General features: G+C 36.5%; 1 protein-coding gene across 1 annotated transcript in view; it reads left to right on the forward strand.

Annotated features, from left to right (window-relative positions):
- Positions 1 to 528: 528 nt before the first annotated feature.
- The window catches only part of LOC128659599 (glutamate-rich protein 5), a 113,066-nt gene continuing 88,902 nt past the window's right edge, over positions 529 to 24,692 (forward strand). Inside the window, exon 1 of the mRNA XM_053713183.1 lies at positions 529 to 893. Coding sequence (XP_053569158.1) covers positions 803 to 893 — 91 coding nt within the window. The 5' untranslated portion in view covers positions 529 to 802. The remainder of the gene's footprint in view (positions 894 to 24,692) is intronic.

Consider the following 24,692-nt stretch of genomic DNA (forward strand, 5'->3'; position numbering starts at 1 on the left):
GACAATCTTTACCATTTGCCATATTTCACTTGTAACTGAAGTACACAAAAAATAACCATGGTCATTATTTTAGTATAAAGTGCATTATTTTGCAGTTATCAGTGTAAAGCAAATAGGGAGGGATATGTAGCAGAGCTAGCCTTAAGAAGACTGCAGTGTGCATTTCCAGTAGTGAGAATGACAAAAATCACAATATCCAGAGCTAAATTGGGTGGAAAGTGGAAAAATAAATAATGAATAGATACATATTGCATAGTTGTTATATTAATACTACACTTACTTAAACATACTGCGTTTTCAAGGTGTCACTGTTTAGTGTTCTTTTTTTACTAGAACTGATTAAAGGACATATTTTGTTTGAGAGTGTTAAATAATACAAGGCTGTCGTGTTAACCCATATCATGCCAAGGTCGTGAAGTTAGTTCCCTAGCTCCGGGTGCTTTTATGTATGCAAGAGATCCCTGGCACTGTGCCGCGCATGCGCATGAGGCATAGTACGCATCCTTCAGCCCTGGCACAGTGCACAGCTAGCACGGGTTACAGCAGCTGCTGGATGCTGAGGTTCTGCTGTTCGTATGGTAACTACCTCTGCAAGTAAACATTAATATTCTGCACCACCAACAGCAGCACGAAACTTTCAGCAAGAGTCACACAAGGAGCGAGCAACTTGCAATGTGCACGGAGCTGGATCCTCTCGCTCAGTTATAGGAGACCTACAGAGCTGCAGCATTGCTGTACCGGTACTGGAGTCTTTTTAGTTTGTTACATTTTTATCTTTTCGTGATCGGTTTTGGAGAAAGTGATGGGTTGTTCAAGCAGCACTCAGACTCACGCACAAGGGAGTAACAGACCCCCTGCAAAGACAGTGGAGACCAATGGACCCAAGAAAAGCGGTGAGTATACTGCTGACCCTTGGTACAGTCCCCAGGGACCTGCAGTGCACAATGCACATGGTCAGCGTCTAATAAAGGAGTTACCTGGGGAAAATCTGCTACCATAAAGTTACAAATTATACTAAGTTGTAGCTATAAAGTTATGTAGTAGTTGCATATAAGAGGGCACTTTATATAAATGTATCATTTCTAAACAGATAGTGACCATGCAGTGTGTACATAAACTTGTTATCATTTTAACCATACCAGCCAGTAAAAGTTAATGATACTTTCCTGATATTTATTTTTACAATAGTACCAAGGTGTGCACATAACTTATATCCAAAACTGATAGTGTTTTATCTATCTATCTATCTATCTATCTATCTATTTATCTATCTATCTATTTACAAATATATATATATATATATATATACATATATATATATATGTGTGTGTGTGTGTGTGTGTATATGTATATATATATATATATAGACAGATCTATCCCGTAAGGATGAAATAATATAGTACAGTTCTGAATTTGATTTTTCTTCCTATATTTGTCAGTGCCCTTTGTGAGATTAAGATTTTAGTCCTTCTATGTTTGGAAAACAAACCAAGATCCAGCCTGTGCTTACTCTCTTTAAATGTGTACAAGTTAAAGAGCTGACTTCAAATACATAAATTGATTCGAAAGAAGCTATAGATACATTTTAGTTAGAACGCACAGGAGGAATTCCGGTTAGAGTTTGTTTAGCATTTTGCAGGTAAGTTAATGATTTATTTTCTTTGGTGCAGTACTGAATACTCTCATTTTCCTTTATCTCTAGGAGTGGGATTCTGCATATTTGTGTCCCAGCCAATGATGCAATATTGATTGTGAATCAGTATTGTAGTTGTTTTTATTATTTTTATTATAATTATTATTATTATTATTACATTTCTTATGACCAATTACAAGCTATATTTGCTACACGAGGTTGTTATCTTATTCTTCACGGATAAATACAACTAGATACAATATTTATTATTACAGAAAATATAGCTCATAAAAAGACAATTTTCCCATTCTTTAATAGTGATCTGCATTATTAGAAGCTACTGGATACAACGGGTGTGTTATTAATTGTGTCTCACATAAAAACTATATTATTATTTCCTGTGTATTAGAAAGTCATTTTTAATTTTTATTTTGACAAACTTGTTTTTAATTTCTTAACAGAATATTATTTTGTAAACGCATAAGTGTATGTTACCTGGAAGTATTAGTATTGTTGCACGTTATTACTCATTATAAGTATATTGCATAGCATTCTTTTTTTTCTGTTACCATTTTTAACCCTTGTCCCACTATATCAATATACATATGTGAGTGTGTCATTTTTTTTTTTTTTTTAAAGATCAGTTTGCTAAGCAATGTGGTTTCTTTTTTACTTAAAGGGACATGTTTTTTCATCATTTAGACAGAGCATGAAATATTTAAATACTTTTATTGCTTAATTGGCTTTGGTATTCTTTGCTCAAAAGCATACCTAGGAAGGCTCAGGGGAACAATGCACTACTGTTAGCTAGCTCACAACTGGTGGCTGCATATAAATGCCTCTTGTCATTGGCTCACATGTGTATTCAGTGAATTGTTACTCCTCCAAAAAAAAGATGCCAAGAAAATTAAGTAAATGTGATAATACAAGTAAACTGGTAAATGGTTTAAAAGTGTACCCTTTATCTGAATCAGAAAATAAAACATTTGGGTTTCATGCCATTTTATCAACAACAACAAAATATCCCAGTGTGTTCCATGTCCTTCAAATGAAATCATTTGTAGTTCTGTGTTCTCCACTCCTGTGCTCTCTAAATGGTTTATTTATTACTTTTATTACAAATGAATGATCCCTGGTTGTCTGATGGGGGTGCACAGTAAATCCCTGACCTCTGGCAGTGAGAAATATATAAGGGAAATATTAAGTGAAACAAAGATTTGGAGTAAAGGTTTTGGGGTAGGAGATTTCCCAGTGTCAAGTACATAGATATTCAGATTAACTGTACACAGGATCACTGCTGAAACAAGACCAGTATCATCTCACCCACTATCAGACTGAGCATTATAGCTCTAGAGGTGCACCTGCATCCCTGGAAACCCTGCCTGGCTGTTCTCAGTGACCCAGTGTGAGGCTATGTAGTTATAGCCTTAGTGATAGTGGGCATAAGTGACTGCAACTGAAGTACACATGTTGTTGGATCAATTTCCCAGATTGCAGTTTTGAGTTGTCACAGTGATCTAGTGCCAGGTATTTGTTGATGCCTGCCTATCTTCATGATTTAAGTCATTTGCTTGTTTCAGGTGAAAGAAAAACCATTAGGAATACTGGGGACCCCCATACACACACACACACACACACACACACACACACACACACTCACACACACACACACACACACACACATACACACACATACTCACACTCACACACACACACACACACACACACACATACACACACACATACACACACACACATACACACACATACACACACACACTCACACACACACACACATACACACACACACATACACACACATACACACACATACACACACACACTCACACACACACACACATACACACACACATACACACACACACTCACACACACACACACATACACACACACACAAAACAGAGCACAGGGTCACCCAATCACTGCTCATTTCACACCCCTGTGTTGAAACTATTTCTAGACATTTGCACTTTAATAAAATTTAACATTATCTCCTGTCCTTTTTTCTGTGAGTTACACACAAAGCATGTTTTATTTTTTCAGCAGTCTGCTGTATACATACATGGTAAAATGTGTCAATATTTGATTTATCATTTAAAATTTAGAGTTGATTGAAAATTAGTAATTCGTTTTTTTTTTTTTTACTATCTGGAAGAAGTAGGAACATACTATATATACAACCATACAATATGGGGTACAATTGAAAAGTACTCAAAATTATGATTTCAGAGAGGAGTGAAAATATATAAGTGCAGTTTTAGGACTCGGATTCTATGAGTAAAACACATTTAAGGAGTTTCTAATAATTAAAGGGACACTATCCCCAAACATTTTCTTTCATGATTAAGGTAGAGAATATAACTTTAAACAACATTCCAATTTACTTCTATTACCTAATTTGCTTCATTCTTTAGATATACTTTAATGAAGAAATAGCAATGCATATGGTGAACCAATCACACAAGGCATCTATGTGCAGCTACCAATCAGCAGCTACTAAGCATATCTAGATATGCTTTTCAGCAAAGAATATTAAGAGAATGAAGCAAAATAGAAAATAGAAGTAAATTAGAAAGTTGTTTATAATTGTATGCTCTTTCTAAATCGTGAAAGAAAAAATTTGGGTTTCATGTCCCTTTAGATGTGTGAAAAGTGTACTCAGGCGCCAACAATACTGAGGCTAAGGTTAAAATGAGGATTTATTACATATAATTTACTCACATAATATACATATACATATACAACTGCATGGATCCACGCTAAAATTGGTCTAAAAATTGGTCTAAAAATGCTGGTCTAAAAATATAAATCTAAAATCAATCAATCTTAGAAGTGAGGAACAAACTGTTAGGTGTGTCCCAATGCGGTACAATATGTCCCTAAGAGTTACTAAAAGGACTAAATAAAAACAGTGGTAGTTACATAGTGATTGGTGAGTGACCTTGTAAAAATAATGTGTTAAATTATTTAAAACACTGTGTTAAATTATTTAAAACAATCCAAATGTGAAAAAATGTTGAAAAAGTTAAAAAAGTTAAAAAATGTGACAGTGTGTGCGGTGTCCTTGAAAAAAGGGGTGCTGAAAGTCTAAAAAGTTCCAAAAAAGTTCCAAAAAAATTCCAAAAAAATTCCAAAAAATACCAAGAAATCCAAAACAATTCTGTGAAGTGTCTTAAATATGTCCTAAATGATTTGCAGAGGTCCAAAGTAAAATAAAAATCAATTTGCTCTGTGCTTGTCCGGTGTGAAACACATTATTTTTACAAGGTCACTCACCAATCACTATGTAACTACCACTGTTTTTATTTAGTACTTTTAGAAACTCTTAGGGACATATTGTACCGCATTGGGACACACCTAACAGTTTGTTCCTCACTTCTAAGATTGATTGATTTTAGATTTATATTTTTAGACCAGCATTTTTAGACCAATTTTTAGACCAATTTTAGCGTGGATCCATGCAGTTGTATATGTATATGTATATTATGTGAGTAAATTATATGTAATAAATCCTCATTTTAACCTTAGCCTCAGTATTGTTGGCGCCTGAGTACACTTTTTACACATCTGTTTTCACCTAGTGGTAGCTAGGTACCACTGTCTCGGGCATATAAGGTTTGGTTGGCGCTGGGATACACCTCCCCCTTTTTCATGTCCCTTTAAGCAGATAAGTGGACACGTTTAACCATTAGGTGAAATTCTATGGAAGCTCTATATAAGATAATTTATTTGTATGTGAATTTCTTTGTCTTTTTTTGCTATTTTGCCAGCATGCATGTTTAAGTATATAGTTATGGTAGCTTTCCTTAGAAGCTAGTGAGATTTAGCCTAAAGAATTGATATTTTTTGTTTTTTAAATTGCATTAAGAGCATGTACATATTGTAGGCTCTGCAATATCATGTTTTCAAATATACTGCAATTTAAAATGAAGTCTTTTAGGCATAGCAAATCAAATATGAGTTAGTTTAATAACATTTAGTCTGGAGTATGCAGATGGAATGTTATGTTCATTACTAGATAAATGTTAAGAACACTTGAGTCCTCCAAATTTTAGATGCTTGTTGCTGTAGTGACATTATGAAAAGGGACTAAGCAGATTTATTTTGTCAGGAATGAGTGACCTGCAGTAATGTCATTATCCTCATGCACAGTATATGGGACATGTCCAATTGCACAGGCACTTCTTCATTGCTTTGCCTATAGAGTAGAGGCCTTACCTTGGCAACCCCTCATTTGGCAAACCCTAATTTTTACATAAGGTGAATGTCCCACTAAGATACAGCCTGATCTCCAGAAAAATGGTATTATGGAGCCTACATCGTTCCTTCTTGTATACTTAGAGAGATATACATTATAGATCACATTCCCCAAAAGATTAATAGTGGCTAGTCTTCTAATAATGATTACCTGCATCACTATGCACCAGGAGTCCCTTTTTTAAATGATAGATACCCTGCACATATGGCATTCATGTATTTTATGCATTTACTGCATGGGTTGAAAGGGGTTCCAAATTAGCCTTCTATCTCCTAAAGTGAGAATACAAAACATATATATGACAACGCTCATACAAAGAGTCTGTTATTCCTCTTAACCCCTTCTCTCCCATGAGTTTTAGAGATAAAAATGTTTATTGCATGCTACCATTTCGCCGGCAAATGCGATCATATAAAAAAAATGTAAACTTTTCCAGAAACTTTGAATTTCACACTGAAATTATTTACATACTGCTTGTGAAGTCATAACACAAAGCAGTGAAGGGGCCCAAAGCAGCCAGTCTATACATAGGTGTGCCTATGTGGTCATTATCTGTGTATAGCTACTCACATCATTATACTGTGCTGCATACTCATCGGTGTATAGCTACTCACATCATTATACTGTGCTGCATACTCATCGGTGTATAGCTACTCACATCATTATACTGTGCTGCATACTCATCGGTGTATAGCTACTCACATCATTATACTGTGCTGCATACTCATCAGTGTATAGCTACTCACATCATTATACTGTGCTGCATACTCATCGGTGTATAGCTACTCACATCATTATACTGTGCTGCATACTCATCGGTGTATAGATACTCACATCATATATAGTACACGGTGTTCACTATTAGTGTATAGATATTCCATCATTATACAGCACATTCATCATAATAATCATATTTATACAGAGCAGAGTACTCATCAAAGTATAGTGTATAGAAACTCATATCATTATACAATATAGTGTGCTCACTGCCAGTGTATAAATACTCAATATCATTATCAGTGTGTGTATATAAAGTATATATATATATATATATATATATATATATATATATATATATATATATATATATATATATATATATACTACTGACTAAATTCCTTACATAGCCAATTTAACCCAGTGGGGGGTAGGAGGGAGAAAGGGCTTAACCCATTAGTAAGGGTGGTCTTGAAGCTGCAATACATTGAACTCTTCTCAGTTGCTTGTCTGGGTACATTGACAGCTCCCTTTTTTTCTAAAAAATATTTTAAGGTAAAAATTTGATTGCATTAAATATATTGCAGTTTTTTATTAATGGTTACTGAAGCAAAAACATGATATTATAGTATACATTATATTTTATAAACGAAGGAACAAAAGTTTAACATGGTTGGTTACTTCACAATTTAGCATTATTGTTTTTCAGCCTTTGCTAGAAATGTAAAGACTTCTATGGTCAAAACTCTATTCTGATTCAAATGTCTTTACACAAATTGGCCTTTTAATCTTAAATCAGATATTTTTAGTCATTACTGCTCAGAGGAAACCTTTTGCATAAAGATGAAAACTTCTTAAATTCCTCATAGTTCTGCAATGCATTGATGAGCCTATTGAAATGCAAAGTGTGGTATTTGTAACAAAGAGGAAAACAACAACTTATTTGAATGAAATTGGATAAATAATTTAATACAAACTCACCTTTTTTAGAATGAGATTGCAAAAGGTTTAAATAATTTAATACAAACTCACCTTTTAAAACGAGATTGCAAGAGATTTAAATAATTGAAATGGCTGCTGAAGGTTTTTAAATATTTAGTTTACACCTTTGCTGAACTTGCTTTGTTCCTGTTACTGTTACATAAGTAATTATATAGATATTGGTTGTAGATCTGGAGTGTCCAAGCCTTTTGTCAGCAAAGATTTATTTTCTCTTCAGCTAGAAAATTGTTAAAGGGACAGTAGAGTAAAAAATTAGCTTAAAGGACATGAAACTCATTTTTTCCAGGATTCAGCATACAATTTCAAATAGACATGTTTAAAATTTCATTAGCTGATGAATGTGGGTGAAGGCGGCTGTTCGTGGCATTCACCTGCTTTTGGAGCCAAATTTCTTCTTGTGGAAATGCAACACACTAAGACGAAGATTTGCACAGCTCTTAGTGTGTTGCACTTTCAAAAGAAGAAAAGAGCCGAATGCACGAGTGACCACCTTTCTCCGCATGAATGCACATGCCTAATTTTTAAAACCTTTCTAATTTACTTCTATTAACATATATTACATTTGTTTCATTCTTTTTATATTCTTTGTTAAAGGAGCAGTAATGCATTACTGGGACCTACTAGAAGAGGCAATGATTTGAGGCATATATGTGCAGCCAGCTCTCAGTTGTACATTGCTGCTTCCAAGCCTACCTAGGTATACTTTTCAAAGGATACATAGAGAACAAAGAGAATTTTATAATATAAGTCAATTGGAAAGCTGTTTAAAATTGAATGCTCTATCTGAATCATGAAAGAAAAAATGAGTTTCATGTCTCTTTAAATTATTTAGATAGAGTATGCGATGTTAAACATTTTCCCACTTTATTTCTATTATCAATTTTACAATTTTTGCTCTCCTTAATTGAAGAATAACCCTAGGTGAGCTCAGGACTGTGCGTCTATAGCCACCTGGCAGCAGTGTTTACTACAATGTTTATAGCAATGTTTTACATGTTTGCAAACACTCCTGCCATAGACTGCTAATGAAATGTGCACAATCCTTACCTCTTATCAGCCTACCTTGACTTACTCGTCAACAAAGGATACCAATTTAATTTTTTACTTTACTGTCCCTTTAATACTTTTTAGCAATTATATTATTTGAAACAAAATATATACTTTGTATCAGTGGTGTTCATCCTTTTGAAAATATTGTTTATCATATTTATAAATAAAAAAAGGCAAATGATTATTTAATTATATGTATGGCATATAATTTATTATACATACAGACATGGAAACAAATCTATGCATGCAGAACAATAAAGGAAGATTCATTTAAATGGACAATTAACACCTTGTGATTGTACAGTAAGTGCCCTACTTACAAACGAGTTCTATTCAGGGAGCATGTTTGTAAGTGCAATTTGTTTTTAAGTCAAACTGTATTGTAATTTGTGTGAAAGGTGTTATAAACCTCACTTAATACTTTTCAGTAATACATAAAAAACAAACAATACTGTAAAGAATACATTTTTAATCTTAATTTGTATAGTAAAACAGGCATGGAGTGAACAAAAATGGAACTAACTTCCGTGATTTGACATGCAAACTCATGAAAGTTTGTAACTTGAAAGTTTGTAAGTAGGGGACTTACTGTACTATAACATGTATAATTATGTATAGTAAAACAACTTTGCAATATACTTGTTCTCAGCAGATAACAACAAACAATAAAGTTTTAGCTAACATAATGGCTGCAGCTAACCTTGTCTACTTCAGTAACAAGTCCTGATTGGCTCCTGCAAAGGCAGATTGTGCGTGGAACTTGGCTATTGAAAAAGAATTACAGGAAACAAGGTGTTATTTTATTTTTAAAATGTTTAGACTTTGATGATATGTCATTGTATAGCAAGACAAAATAAATGTATTGCAATTACAAGGTATTTTAGGATTGATGATCAACAATTCTCTGGCATGGAGAGAAAGCATGCAGAATATTTGGGGGATTTTTTAGCCTTATATTGTAATGTATGTCTCTCCTTCATACCCAGAACCCTGCTTAGCTAAATAAATAAATAATAAATAAAATAAATAGAACATAACATTTAGGGGGGACAGATTAAATGCTCTGGTGGACTGCATTATGGCAAAACTGTTATATATAAACATTGATCAAAGGAGCAACTGCTATTGTAGCAAAATCTGTTCTACAAACCTAAATTTTCTCACAAACAGGAAAAAATCCATTGCCCCACCCAGTTGTATAGAAATGAGGCAGTTGTATAGAAGTAGAGCAGTCTGTGTGTTACAGGTGGAGAGAGATGAATGAGTGTTGCAAAGGAGGTCTGTAGCAATCTGATATCTGGTGCTGAGGTTGCACAAATCTGTTCAGGGTCATAACTAGACCTCACTGGTCATTAAAGACACGTTGGAAACTTTGAGATTATAATATAAAATGTGTTTTTTTTTTTTACTTTTGTGATTTTATTAGTTTTTACAACAAAGACATAGGGCTTTGTGAAGCTAAGGATGCAGCTTTTGGAGTGCTTGTGGTGCAAGAGTGAGCCTGTGGCTGATAATTAAGAAGCAGCTTTCTTTAGACCGCTGTTTCTTAACCTCTCCTCCACATCTGAGATGGTGGTTTAAAATCAATGTGGACTAATCTGAGCAGGATATTGAGACCCTGCTCTCTTTTGTGATTGGTTGCACAAGAGGTGGCACTAGCAGATGCTCTTTCAATAATAAAGCAGCACAATGCTGCCCACTCGCTGCAACCACGGGCGGACAGGTTCCTAAGTTAGGTACCTTGTCGCCTGCACAATGATATATTGAGCCAATGAACAACAGTTTGTACTTGAAATTTAGTAAAATTGTTACATGAATCAGTCAACAGAATATATATATATATATATATATATATACTGTATATATATATATATATATATATATATATATATATATATATATATATATATATATAATCGAGAACGTTGCGGTGGGGACGCAATTGCAATCAGGAGCTTTTTTATAATTTAGAAATTTAGTAACCATGCAGGCATAATAGCCTCAGTTAGTGTTAAAGACAATGTGGTGCAGACCCTTAAAAAGTATGATATGGAATGGCAGAAAAAGAGCCTCAGGATTGTAATCCTGAATATAAAAGACAGAGAATTCAGCACTCTTTTAAAAAAAGAAGAAATAAGCTCACAATAATAAAGTTAATCAAATTTGCAGTTTTAATCGTTAGATAGCATTCTCCCACACTGTAAAAGCACACACAAGCTGGAAATATAATAGGTAGAGTTCAGCAATTGTTGATTATGTATATATAGCAAGTAGTTGAAACCTTATGACAAGAAAATAATAACAATAATAAACCTGACCGGTCAGGGGTAGATGCATATGCTGCTTGAAGTACAGTCTAAGTAGTAGTTATGTTTATCACAAGAGACAGTATTCTGGGTCTAGGCCTACTACACCCTACTGCTCACGGAACCTCTTCAACAGAGTATATAGAGGTAAATCCTTGGCAGGTTAATGCACGGGTTCTAAGAGGCCAGAGCAGATTACTTATGAAAAACAAAGGGCTGAGTATAGTTCACATAAAGTTCAGGCATAAATATATGTACAGAGTATCAAACATATATCAAGGAAGGCTACTCCAGTCAAACTACACGCAGCTGCACACAGCACCCCTGTGAGGGGGAGTAACGCTGGGCAGGTATACAAAGGGGATCTAAGTAGACTGATTAGCGGATCCTCCAGATATGTACATATCAGGACACAATTTCTAGTTAGTGCACAAGAAAATAATACTTGATGAGGTAGAGGATACAACTGTGTTAAATGCCAGTATATAGACTGCAGAGCGGAGTAGTATTTGTCATGCAGGGTATAAGCGGTATAAGAATTAGGATGGTTAGTAGCCAAAGCTGGTTCTATAGCGTATTTTTCATGCAGGCAAAAACATATGCAGAACCAATATCGTCACATATCCAGTTAAGCCAAAGTTAATAGCCAAAAGCAGAGTAGTTAGCGTATATTCATTGTAGGCAAGCACACAGACAGTGGAAATATCGTCACTTATTTAAGTAATTAAAAATTAGACCAGGTATGCAGATCTGTATTTTAGAACATGGTCGTATGGCTGCTTTTATCAATCAAGAACCCTCAGCGGGGAACAGCATCCAGAGAAGTACTACCCAGTATGATAGCTGGCAGTGCTAATTTTGCCGTTAGAGAGGCAGCATTCATACGACCTGTACATGCACTGTTCGTTGGAGGTGTCCTTCCTTATCCTTGCTTGTTACAGGAATAGGTGTACTGGCTCAAGCGGATTGTTTGCAGGAGTGGAGCCTTCATTCATGGATCCAAGCGGCAACGGCAAACGCATGTGTCACATGACCGGACGGCTTAGCCAATGCTGATGCGCGTTTCACCTGCTCGTCTTTACTTCAGAAAAGTATGAATGCTGCCTCTCTAACGGCAAAATTAGCACTGCCAGCTATCATACTGGGTAGTACTTCTCTGGATGCTGTTCCCTGCTGAGGGTTCTTGATTGATAAAAGCAGCCATACGACCATGTTCTAAAATACAGATCTGCATACCTGGTCTAATTTTTAATTACTTAAATAAGTGACGATATTTCCACTGTCTGTGTGCTTGCCTACAAAGAATATACACTAACTACTCTGCTTTGGGCTATTAACTTTGGCTTAACTGGATATGTGACGATATTGGTTCTGCTTATGTTTTTGCCTGCATGAAAAATACGCTATAGAACCAGCTTTGGCTACTAACCATCTTAATTCTTATACCGCTTATACCCTGCGTGACAAATACTACTCCGCTCTGCAGTCTATATACTGGCATTTAACACAGTTGTATCCTATACCTCATCAAGTATTATTTTCTTGTGCACTAACTAGAAATTGTGTCCTGATATGTACATATCTGGAGGATCCACTAATCAGTCTACTTAGATCCCCTTTGTATACCTGCCTAGCGTTACTCCCCCTCACAGGGGTGCTGTGTGCAGCTGCGTGTAGTTTGACTGGAGTAGCCCTCCTTGATATATGTTTGATACTCTGTACATATATTTATGCCTGAAATTTATGTGAACTATACTCAGCCCTTTGTTTTTCATAAGTAATCTGCTCTGGCCTCTTAGAACCCGTGCATTAACCTGCCAAGGATTTACCTCTATATACTCTGTTGAAGAGGTTCCGTGAGCAGTAGGGTGTAGTAGGCCTAGACCCAGAATACTGTCTCTTGTGATAAACATAACTACTACTTAGACTGTACTTCAAGCAACATATGCATCTACCCCTGACCGGTCAGGTTTATTATTGTTATTATTTTCTTGTCATAAGGTTTCAACTACTTGCTATATATACATAATCAGCAATTGCTGAACTCTACCTATTATATTTCCAGCTTTTGTGTGCTTTTACAGTGTGGGAGAATGCTATCTAACGATTAAAACTGCAAATTTGATTAACTTTATTATTGTGAGCTTATTTCTTCTTTTTTTCAAAGAGTGCTGAATTCCCTGTCTTTTATGTTCAGGATTACAATCCCGAGGCTCTTTTTCTGCCATTCCATATCATATATATATATATATATATATATATATATATATATATATATATATATATATATATATATATATATATATATATATATATATATATATATATATATATATAAATAAAGGTTAAATCCTTAAAGGGACACTGAACCCAAATTTTTTCTTTTGTGATTCAGATAGAGCATGCAATTTTAAGCAAATTTCTAATTTACTCCTATTATCAATTTTTCTTCGTTCTCTTGCTATCTTTATTTGAAAAAGAAGGCATCTAAGCTTTTTTTGGTTCAGAACTCTGGACGGCATTTAAACTTATATTCTTGCATTTCAAATAAAGATACCAAGAGAATGAAGAAAATGTGATAATAGGACTAAATTAGAAAGTTTCTTAAAATGGCATGCTCTATCTGAATCACAAAATAAAAATTTGTGTTCAGTGTCCCTTTAATTCAGAGTAACTGGTCTTATTAGTGAAAACTGGGTCTCTAAAACTATAAATCCAAACAAAAATAATAGCTCTGTTAGAGTTGGAGGCTTTTGTGACAAACTGAAAAGATGTATAACAAAGTATCAGTTATTCGCCGTATGTGCAACACATACCTCCCAGAGCTCCCACAACCTTTGTCACTGTTTACATGCGGCTATACTAAGTGTCACTGCCGCAATATGTATATCATAAGAGTACTTTAGTTCCAAAGGACGCTCAAATCAGTAAATGTTCCCACAGCCGAATCCAATGTTAAATCCACTCCCTCGGTGGGTCCGCGCTCCACATGTGCGGAGGACACCAACAGCTTAGCTCTGGTAAGAAAGGTGCTTTGCTCAGGTAGGTCACGTTACCATCAGAGGAATCCTTAGGGCTAGATTTATCAAAGCAATTCGCCTGTAATTGTGGGCAAAATAATGCATACGCACCAATCGCCATATTTATGAAAGTAATCTGCGCCTAGAATTGCGCAAATCTGAAAGCAATCCATTTGCACTTTCCCTGCATTCGCCTAGGCGCACGGTCGCGCTCCCAACAGCGCTAATGCACATTGGTTACAGACGTAATTTTAGAGGCAGACATAGAAATATGACTTGTTTTTTATTCATCATTGCTTTGCGCCAATACTGAACTGTAGTTTCTCCTGCAATTAAGTATTCTCTATTTCACCTTATATACATAGGCGAATCTCAGTAGAGCCGACATTTTAACATATCTGAAGATGGAGTACTTTTTGATTTTAGCTAATTTGTCCATTGCTTGACGCATGGAGGAGACTGATTCGACAACAAATATGCGCTTAGAAAGGCGCACATGGGTGCCGAGAGTTTTATTGCCCTGTTGCGTTCTGCATGCTCTAACTGATAAGAAATTAATAAAGGTTTCAGGCTCAACAGATCAACTATTTTAGATTTATATGGACTAATACGAAATGTACTAGAACCAAGCACAAGAAGGACAAGATCAATACCAGGAATAGTGAAATTATTGGCTGTGCTAGATTTCTTGGCTACAGGATCTTTTCAATCGGTGCCCAGTCCGATTGTAGGAATGAGTCAGCCATTGAGCAATGATTATTTTTTTATTGGAATAAACTATACATTATTATAAGTACACTTATAAATGTATAGTTAGTGCAATACATTTTTTTTATCTCTGCTCATGCCAATACTATGCTTATTTTATTATCTATCTATCTATCTATCTATCTATCTATCTATCTATCTATCTATCTATCTATATATATATATATATCCATATATATATTTTGTTATATATGAGATAGATATGTAGATAGAAAAAGAAAGATAAATATATTACAGATGTAACCTATTATCACATTGTAGACATATGTCAATATATAAAGATATATATGCGCAAAATTTACATATAGAGGTCTAGCATGATCAGGGATAGGCAGGAGCCAAGGCTGTGGCGGACATTTTCTAAAGTAAAGACCTTTAGTGAAGGACACCAAGGTACATTTCAAATTAACACCATTATTTTATAGTGCTGAATTTTATTATACTGATGCAGATACCACTGACCCTATAACCAGCCCTTGTCTGGCTATACGCATGTGCCAGTATCACTTCTGTGTCTGTATAGTGCTGGGTGTTATTATACAGATGCAGCCACACATCCAGTATTTCCCTCAGGCTTTGTTTATTCCATAACTTATCACCCAATATCGCTAGCAGTCTCTTGGCAAGCCACTAACTTTATTCACACTACATATTCTCCCTTTCCTATTATTTAATCAGAAAAAAAAGATATACTAAGGTTATGAATCACAACCTTAGTATATATTTTCTTTCTATTTAAATACTACTTATAATAAACCTCAGGTGCTGGTTAAAGTGCTTTACCTTTGCATATAAAGCTCCAGGGACTCAGTGGCAGCTTGCTCCCTTAATCCTCCCTCGCTCTAAGTCTCACTCAGAGTCATTTTCCTGGTACTAAGCAGCATCATGTGGGAGTGGCCACAACCCTGCGAAACGTGGAGCCGCGTGTGTTAAGGAGGAGTCAGGACCAGTATTCATCTGTCTTACTCTTCCCTCCCCACAGCAAAATGGGCGGCCAGTGTCCGTGACACCTTGCCTATCCCTGAGCATGATAAATATAGAGAAGTCAAATTACGATCTGCGGGATTTATCATAATACGCCGCAGTTCGCCAGTTTCAAAGAGCGCAGAATTACGAGCTGTTTAGTGATAAATATCGGCGCATCTGTGTGCCCTTGCAGAGGCGAGATGAGGCGCAGTTACAGGCGCACGTAATATACACTACGACTTGCCTTTGATAAATTTAGCCCTTAGTATGGGAAGCAGTAAGGGCACTTTTGTGAATCAAAGGAACTGCCCCAGCTCCAACGAATATAAGTAGAGAAAATCAAAAAGATAGATCCACGAAAAAAAGGAAAAGGAAAGGAAAGGAAAATGAATGTTGAAGTTTTTTTTTAAATTGTGTAGAGACATACAGGGCCGCACAGGTTTACAAACAATATCCTCTAAAACTATAATGATTAAAGGGACAGTCTACTCCAGTATTTTTAAATAACTCCATAGGAGTGAGCACAATGTAATCTATATGGCACACATGAACTAGTATTGTCTAGCTATGAAAAACTGCCATAGTGCACTGAGATAAAGAGGCAACCTTCAAGGGCTTATAAATTAGCACGTGTACCTACCTAAGTTTAGCTTTTAACAAAGAATACCAAGAGAACAAAGCAAAATTGATGATAAAATTACATTGGAAAGTTGTTTAAAATTACATGCCCTATCTGAATCATGGAAGTTTAATTTTGACTACACTATTCCTTTAAATAAAAAAACAAACAGATTCAACATCTTGATCATGTCATGTCATATGCTATCCCCTAAATCTACTTCACTAAATCACTGAAATCCCTAGTTAATCATTAAAGGCAGCAATCAGGGCAACTCTTATTTTATAGAAATATGGAGACCTTTGTCAAACAATTTGAATGCCTTTAATTGAATTACCACAAAAAATATAAACCGATGTGCAGGTTCAGTGTAGATGAAATAGAAATAAAATATACAAAAAAAACATATAATATGTAAAATGTTTAAATATGCATAGTAAAATACTTTTCTTTCATGTAATTGGCAAGAGTCCATGAGCTAGTGACGTATGGGATATACAATCCTACCAGGAAGGGCAAAGTTTCCCAAACCTCAAAATGCCTATAAATACACCCCTCACCACACCCACAATTCAGTTTTACAAACTTTGCCTCCTATGGAGGTGGTGAAGTAAGTTTGTGCTAGATTTCTACGTTGATATGCGCTTCTCAGCATTTTGAAGCCCGATTCCTCTCAGAGTACAGTGAATGTCAGAGGGATGTGAAGGGAGTATCACCTATTGAATGCAATGGTTTTCCTCTCGGGAGATCTATTTCATAGGTTCTCTGTTATCGGTCATAGAGATTCATCTCCTACCTCCCTTATTCAGATCGACAATATACTCTCATATTATATTACCTCTTCTGATAACCGTTTCAGTACTGGTTTGGCTATCTGCTATATGTGGATGGGTGTCTTTCGGTAAGTATGTTTTCATTATTTAAGACACTCTCAGCTATGGTTTGGCACTTTATGTATTAATATAAATTTCTAAATATATGTATTGTACTTATATTTGCCATGAGTCAGGTTTATGTATATTTCCTTTTGCAGTCTATTCAGTTTCATATTTGGGAAAAAACATATTTAGGAAAATATTTTTCTTACCTGGGGTTTAGTCTTTTTTCTTAAATTGACTGCATTTTTACTAAATTTTCGCAGGCAAAATTACGCTCGCGATGCGCAAAATGCTGATATTTATTGCGTCATTTTTGGCGTGAGAATTTTTTGGCGTGAAGGGACGTCTGGTGACGCAAGTTCATCATTACATTCATTGTACAAGATGCGTCTGCAATGACGCGAGTGTCTCATTTCCGGATGTTGTTAGCGCCAAAAAAATTTCAGTTTGTGTTGTGCGTCATACTTGGCGCCAAATAATTTCATTATTTTAAACCCCATTCCTATATGCCTCTTGCCTTTTTTCTATATCTGAGGGCTATGCTGTTTGCATTTTTATCCCATTCCTGAAACTGCCATATAAGGAAATTGATAATTTTGCTTTATGTTGTTTTTTTCTCTTACATTTGCAAGATGTCTCAATCTGATCCTGTCTCAGAAACCACTGTTGGAACCCTGCTGCCTGATAACAGTTCTACCAAAGCTAAGTGTATCTGTTGTAAATTTGTGGAGATTATATCTCCAGCTCTGGTATGTAATAGTTGTCATGATAAGCTTTTACATGCAGATAATGTATCCATCAGTAATAGTACAATGCCTGTTGTTCCTTCAACAACTAATGTACATTATATCCCTGTGAATATAAAAGATTTTATTGCTGATGCGATTCAGAAGGCTTTGTCTGCTATCCTGCCTTCTAATAAATGTAAAAGGTCTTTTAAAACTTCTCATAAAGTTGATGAATTTTCAAATGACTGACAACATACTGAATTATCCTCCTCTGATGAGGATCTATCTGACTCAGAAGATCGTACCTCAGATATTGGCACTGACAAATCTACTTATTTATTTAAAATGGAGTATATTTGTTCCTTGTTAAAAGAGGTGTTGATTACATTGGATATTGAGGAAACTAGTCCTCTTGATGTTAAAACTAGTAAACGTTTAAACTCTGTTTATAAACCTCCTGTGGTTACTCCAGAGGTTTTTCCAGTTCCTGATGCTATTTCTTATATGATTTCTAAGGAATGGAATAGGCCTAGTACTTCTTTTATCCCTTCTTCAAGGTTTAAAAAATTGTATCCTTTGCCAGCAGTTAATTTGGAGTTTCGGGGAAAAGATCCCCAGAGTTGATGGGGCTATTTCTACTCTTGCCAAATGTATTACTATTCCTATGGAAGATAGTACTTCCTTTAAGGACCCCTTAGATAGGAAACTTGAATCTTATCTAAGGAAAGCTTATTTATATTCTGGCTATCTTCTCAGGCCTGCCATTTCTATGGCTGATGTTGCAGCTGCATCAACTTTTTGGTTGGAAAGTTTAGCGCAACAGGAAACAGATCCTGATTTGTCTAGCATTGTTCACTTGCTTCAACATGCTAATCATTTTATCTGTGATGCCATTTTTGATATCATTAAAAATTGATGTTAAATCTATGTCTTTAGCTATTTTAGCTAGAAGATCTTTGTGGCTTAAATGTTGGAATGTTGACATGGTATCTAAATCTAGATTACTATCTCTTTCTTTCCAAGGTAATAATTTATTTGGTTCTCAGTTGGATTCAATTATTTCAACTGTCACTGGGGGGAAGGGAGTTTTTTAGCCTCAGGATAAAAAACCTAAGTGTAAATCTAAAGCTTCTAACCATTTTCGTTCCTTTCGACAAATAAGGAACAGAAACCCAATCCTTCCCCCAAAGAATCTGGTTCCAATTGGAAACCTTCTTCAAGTTGGAATAAATCCAAGCCATTTAAGAAACCAAAGCTAGCCCCCAAGTCTGCATTAAGGTGCGGCCCTCATTCCAGCTCAGCTGGTAGGGGGCAGATTAAGATTCTTCCAAAGCATTTGGGCAGATTCTGTCCAAAATCAATGAATTCAGAGCATTGTCTCTCAAGGGTTCCAAATAGGATTCAGAGTAAGACCTCCTGTGAGAAGATTTTTTCTCTCACGCATCCCGGCAAATCCAGTAAAGGCTCAGGATTTTCTGAAGTGTGTTTCAGACCTGGAGCTTTCAGGGGTTATCATACCAGTTCCGTTTCAGGAACAGGGTCTGGGGTTTTATTCAAATCTATTAATTGTCCGAAAGAAAGAAAATTCATTCAGGCCAGTTCTGGATCTCAAAATTTTGAATCGTTTTGTAAGAGTGCCAACTTTCAAAATGGTGACTATAAGGACTATTCTGCAAGGTCATTATATGTCATTATATGTCCACGATAGACTTACAGTGCCCTACTCTCTGTAATCTGAGAACGGGGTATTGCGGTGTTTCCTTATTTGGATGATATCTTGGTACTAGCTCAGTCTTTAAATTCTGCAGAATCTCACACGAATCAACTAGTGTTATTTTTTCAAAAACATGGTTGGAGGATCAATTTACCAAAAAGTTCCTTGATTCCTCAGACAAGGGTCACCTTTTTAGGTTTCCAGATAGATTCAGTGTTGATGACTCTGTCTCTAACAGATAAGAGATGACTAAAATTGGCTTCAGCTTGTCGGAACCTTCAGTCTCAATCATTCCCTTCAGTAGCTATGTGCATGGAAGTTTTAGGTCTCATGACTGCAGCATCGGACGTGATCCCCTTTGCTTGTTTTCATATGAGACCTCTCCAGCTTTGTATGCTGAATCAATGGTGCAGGGATTATACAAAGATATCACAATTAATATCCTTAAATCCCAATGTTCGACACTCTCTGACTTGGTGGTTAGATCACCATTGTATACTTCAAGGAGCCTCTTTTGTTCGTCCAAACTGGACTGTGATCATAACAGATGCAAGTTTTTCAGGCTGGGGAGCTGTCTGGGGATCTCTGTCAGCACAAGGGGTTTTAAAATCTCACGAGGCCAGGTTACCAATCAATATTTTAGAACTCCGTGCTATTTTAAGGGCTCTTCAGGTGTGGCCTCTGTTGAAGAGAGAACCGTTCATTTGTTTTCCGACAGACAATATCACAGCTGTGGCATATGTCAATCATCAGGGTGGGACTCGCAGTCCCCAAGCTATGAAAGAAGTATCTTGGATACTTTCTTGGGTGGAATCCAGCTCCTGTTTAATTTCTGCAGTTCATATCCCAGGAGTAGACAATTGGGAAGCGGATTATCTCAGCCGTCAGACGTTACATCTGGGGGAGTGGTCGCTCCATCCAGATCTGTTTTCTCAAATTGTTCAGGTATGGGGTCTTCCAGAAATAGATCTAATGGCTTCCCATCTAAACAAGAAACTTCCTAGGTATCTGTCCAAGTCCAGGGATCCTCAGGCGGAGGTAGTGGATGCATTAGCAGTTCCTTGGTGTTACCAACCTGCTTATATCTTTCCGCCTCTAGTTCTTCTTCCAAGAGTGATCTCCAAGATCATCATGGAACAATCGTTTGTGTTGCTGGTAGCTCCAGCATGGCCTCACAAGTTTTGGTATGCGGATCTTGTTCGGATGTCCAGTTGCCAACCTTGGCCACTTCCTTTAAGACCTTACCTTCTGTCTCAAGGTCCGTTTTTCCATCAGGACCTCAAATCATTAAATTTGAAGGTATGGAAATTGAACGCCTAGTGCTTAGACTTAGAGGTTTCTCTGACTGTGATTAATACTATGTTACAGGCTTGTAAATCTGTTTCTAGGAAGATTTATTATCGAGTTTGGAAAACTTATATTTCATGGTGTTCTTCTCATAAATTTTCTTGGCATTGTTTTAGAATTCCTAGAATTTTACAGTTTCTTCAGGATGGTTTGGATAAAGGTTTGTCTGCAAGTTCCTTGAAGGGATAAATCTCTGCTCTTTATGTTTTATATCACAGAAAGATTGTAAAGCTTCCTGATATTCACTGTTTTGTGCAGGCTTTGGTCCGTATCAAGCCATCAAGCCTGTCATTAAATCAGTCTCTCCTCCTTGGAGTCTTAATTTGGTTTTGAAGGCTTTACAGGCTCCTCCGTTTGAGCATTCTTTGGACATTAAACTACTTTATTGGAAAGTGTTGTTCCTTTTGGCCATCTCTTCTGCTAGAAGAGTTTCCGAATTATCTGCTCTTTATTGTGAATCTCCTTTTTTGATTTTCCATCAGGATAAAGCAGTTTTTCGGACTTCATTTAAATTTCTACCTAAGGTTGTGAACAACATTAACAGAGAAATTGTTGTTCCTTCTTTGTGATCTAATCCTAAGAATTCTTTGGAGAGATCCTTTGGATGTTGTAAGAGCTTTGAAATATTATGTTGAAGATACTAAAGATTTCAGGAAGACTTCTAGTCTATTTGTTGTCTTTTCTGGTCCTAGGAAAGGTCAGAAAGCTTCTGCCATTTCCTTGGCATCCTGGTTAAAGCTTTTGATTCATCAGGCTTATTTGGAGTCGGGTCAGGCCCCGCCTCAGAGAATTACAGCGCATTCTACTAGATCAGACTCCACTTTGTGGGCTTTTAAGAATGAAGCTTTAGTTGATCAGATTTGCAAAGCAGCAACTTCATCTTCTTTGCATGCATTTACTAAATTCTACCGTTTTGATATATTTGCTTCTTCGGAAGCAGTTTTTGGTAGAAAAGTTCTTCAGGCAGCTGTTTCAGTTTGATTCTTCTGCTTATGTTTAAGTTTTTCTTTTCATTTATGAGAATAAATTTATATTTTGAGTTGTGGATTAATTTTTTTCAACGGAAAATTGCTGTTTTCATCCCTCCCTCTCTAGTGACTCTTCTGGGGAGTTCCACATCTTGGGTATTACTATCCCATACGTCACTAGCTCATGGACTCTTGCCAATTACATGAAAGAAAACATAATTTATGTAAGAACTTACCTGATAAATTAATTTCTTTCATATTGGCAAGAGTCCATGAGACCCACCCTTTTTATGGTGGTTATGATTTTTTTGTATAAAGCGCTATTATTTCCAAATTCCTTTTTTGATGCTTTTTACTCCTTTCTTTATCACCCCACTACTTGGCTATTCGTTAAACTGAATTGTGGGTGTGGTGTATTTATAGGCATTTTGAGGTTTGGGAAACTTTGCCCCTCCTTGTAGGATTGTATATCCCATACATCACTTGCTCATGGACTCTTGCCAATATGAAAGAAATGAATTTATCAGGTAAATTCATACATAAATTATGTTTTTTCTACATACCGTACTTTCATTATTTATGTGGCCCACTTTGGGCTAGATTACATGTGGCGCAATATTGAAATATCGTGCCAGCGTTAACTTGCGTGCCTTTTACAAGTTAAAAGTAAATGCGGCCTCACGAGCGCAAACTAAATTTGCGCTTGTCAGGTTAGCGTGACTGAAGTAAACGGTTAGGGCTAACAAAAAAAGTTTCAACAGAACATAAATACATTAAAATAAAGCATTACACTCAAATATACAATATCTAATAAAAATGAATGATAGAAATATTAAAAAAAAATATACGGGTTAAAAGGTATATGGTATATGATAAGATATGTGAACGGAAAGGGCTATAATGTATTTATATATACAGTATATACATACATATACATGTGTATATATATATAAGACCACCCACCAGGGCGACCAATTGTGTCAGCGGTACAATCCATGACGCAACCAGTAGCACAGCTACTTGACATATTGCTGCAACCCACAGTGAAAAAAACCATGTCTTATATCGCTGACACAGATGATCTCATACGCAAATTGAGGGATGTTGCTGTGGAGACTGGGGACATCCTGGTAACCCTGGATGTCAACAGTCTCTACACCATCATCCCTCATGACAAAGGACTCACAGCAGTCAGGAACCATCTTATTGAAGACACAGAATATGAGGGACCCCCAATTGAGTACTTCATGACACTCATGCAATTTTGTCTCACACATAACTATTTCCGCTTTGAGACCCAGTACTACCTGCAGACATCGGGCACGGCGATGGAGTCAAATATGGCCCCATCGTATGCCAATATATATATGTCTGACTTTGAAAAGACATTTCTGTGGAACAAAGATATAACATCTATAATATTCTATGTAAGATATATAGATGATGTCTTTTTAATTTGGAGGGGAGGACAACACACACTATTAGAATGGTTCCAATACATCAACAACACAGACACACCGGTGCGATTCAAAATAACACACAGTGTAACAGAAATACACTTCTTGGACCTAAATGTGTACATACAAAACGGCACAATAGGCACTACACTGTATTACAAACCCACCGATAGGAACTCCTTACTATGTGCAACTAGCTGTCACCCACCAGCTCTACTCAAAGGGATCATTAAATCACAACTTATGCAAGTAATACGCAACAACACAGATAAAGCCACAGGGGTCTCCCAATTTCAATATATGAGGGACAAATTCATACAACGGGGATACAAAAAGAATACAATAGATACAATCCTACAGGAAGTACTACCGTACACACAGACAACCCTTATGAACAAAGAAAAAAACAAAGAACCATCTAACAGGCTCATAATGGCAGCCACATTTTCACCAAATACCACTGAGGCTGGTAACATCCTAAGGAAACACTGGCCTGTGGTACAGTCGGACCCTAAACTAAGATTTGCTCCTAACCTTACACCAATGATTGCATACAGGAGGGGCACGAATCTAAGAGATCTGCTGGTTAAAACAGACCCCAAAAAATGCTATCTAAAAAAAGAAAAGGTTAACATCAAAGGTTCATACAAATGCTTAGGCTGTACCACATGTAATGGCCTAATAGCCACTAAGACCTTCCACCATCCGCACACTAACCGAGTGTATCACATCAAACACTCTCTGTCGTGCAATACAACACATGTAATCTACCTACTCTTCTGCCCATGTGCCAGATTTTACATTGGTAAGACCAGTGGGACATTACGCGAAAGAATGGCCAACCATAGGCGGGCGATAAGGGTGGCACTTGATACAGGCAATTCAGATCAACCTGTAGCCAGACATTGCACCCAAAAACAACATCAAGTTTCCAGCATCAGATACATCTTAATTGATCACATCCCCCAGCTGGAGAAAGGAGGGGACCGCAATAAAGCCCTAATCAGAAGAGAGGCAGAATGGATGTATAGACTGGGTACAATATATCCAGGGGGGCTCAATTCAGTACCTGACTTCAAGGCACTGGTATAGGTAGGAGACACAAACAAAGGTACGACGCCCGGATACTGTGCACCATATCAGGGATAGACTGAGACACAGACCCCAAGGGGGGCAGTGCCCTAGTCATAATCCTATGATTAGAGTAAGGGGACACACGAGAGTGGCTTCCACTACTCTT

Source organism: Bombina bombina, chromosome 5 (assembly GCF_027579735.1).
Source record: "Bombina bombina isolate aBomBom1 chromosome 5, aBomBom1.pri, whole genome shotgun sequence".
Classification (NCBI taxonomy): Eukaryota; Metazoa; Chordata; class Amphibia; order Anura; family Bombinatoridae; genus Bombina; species Bombina bombina.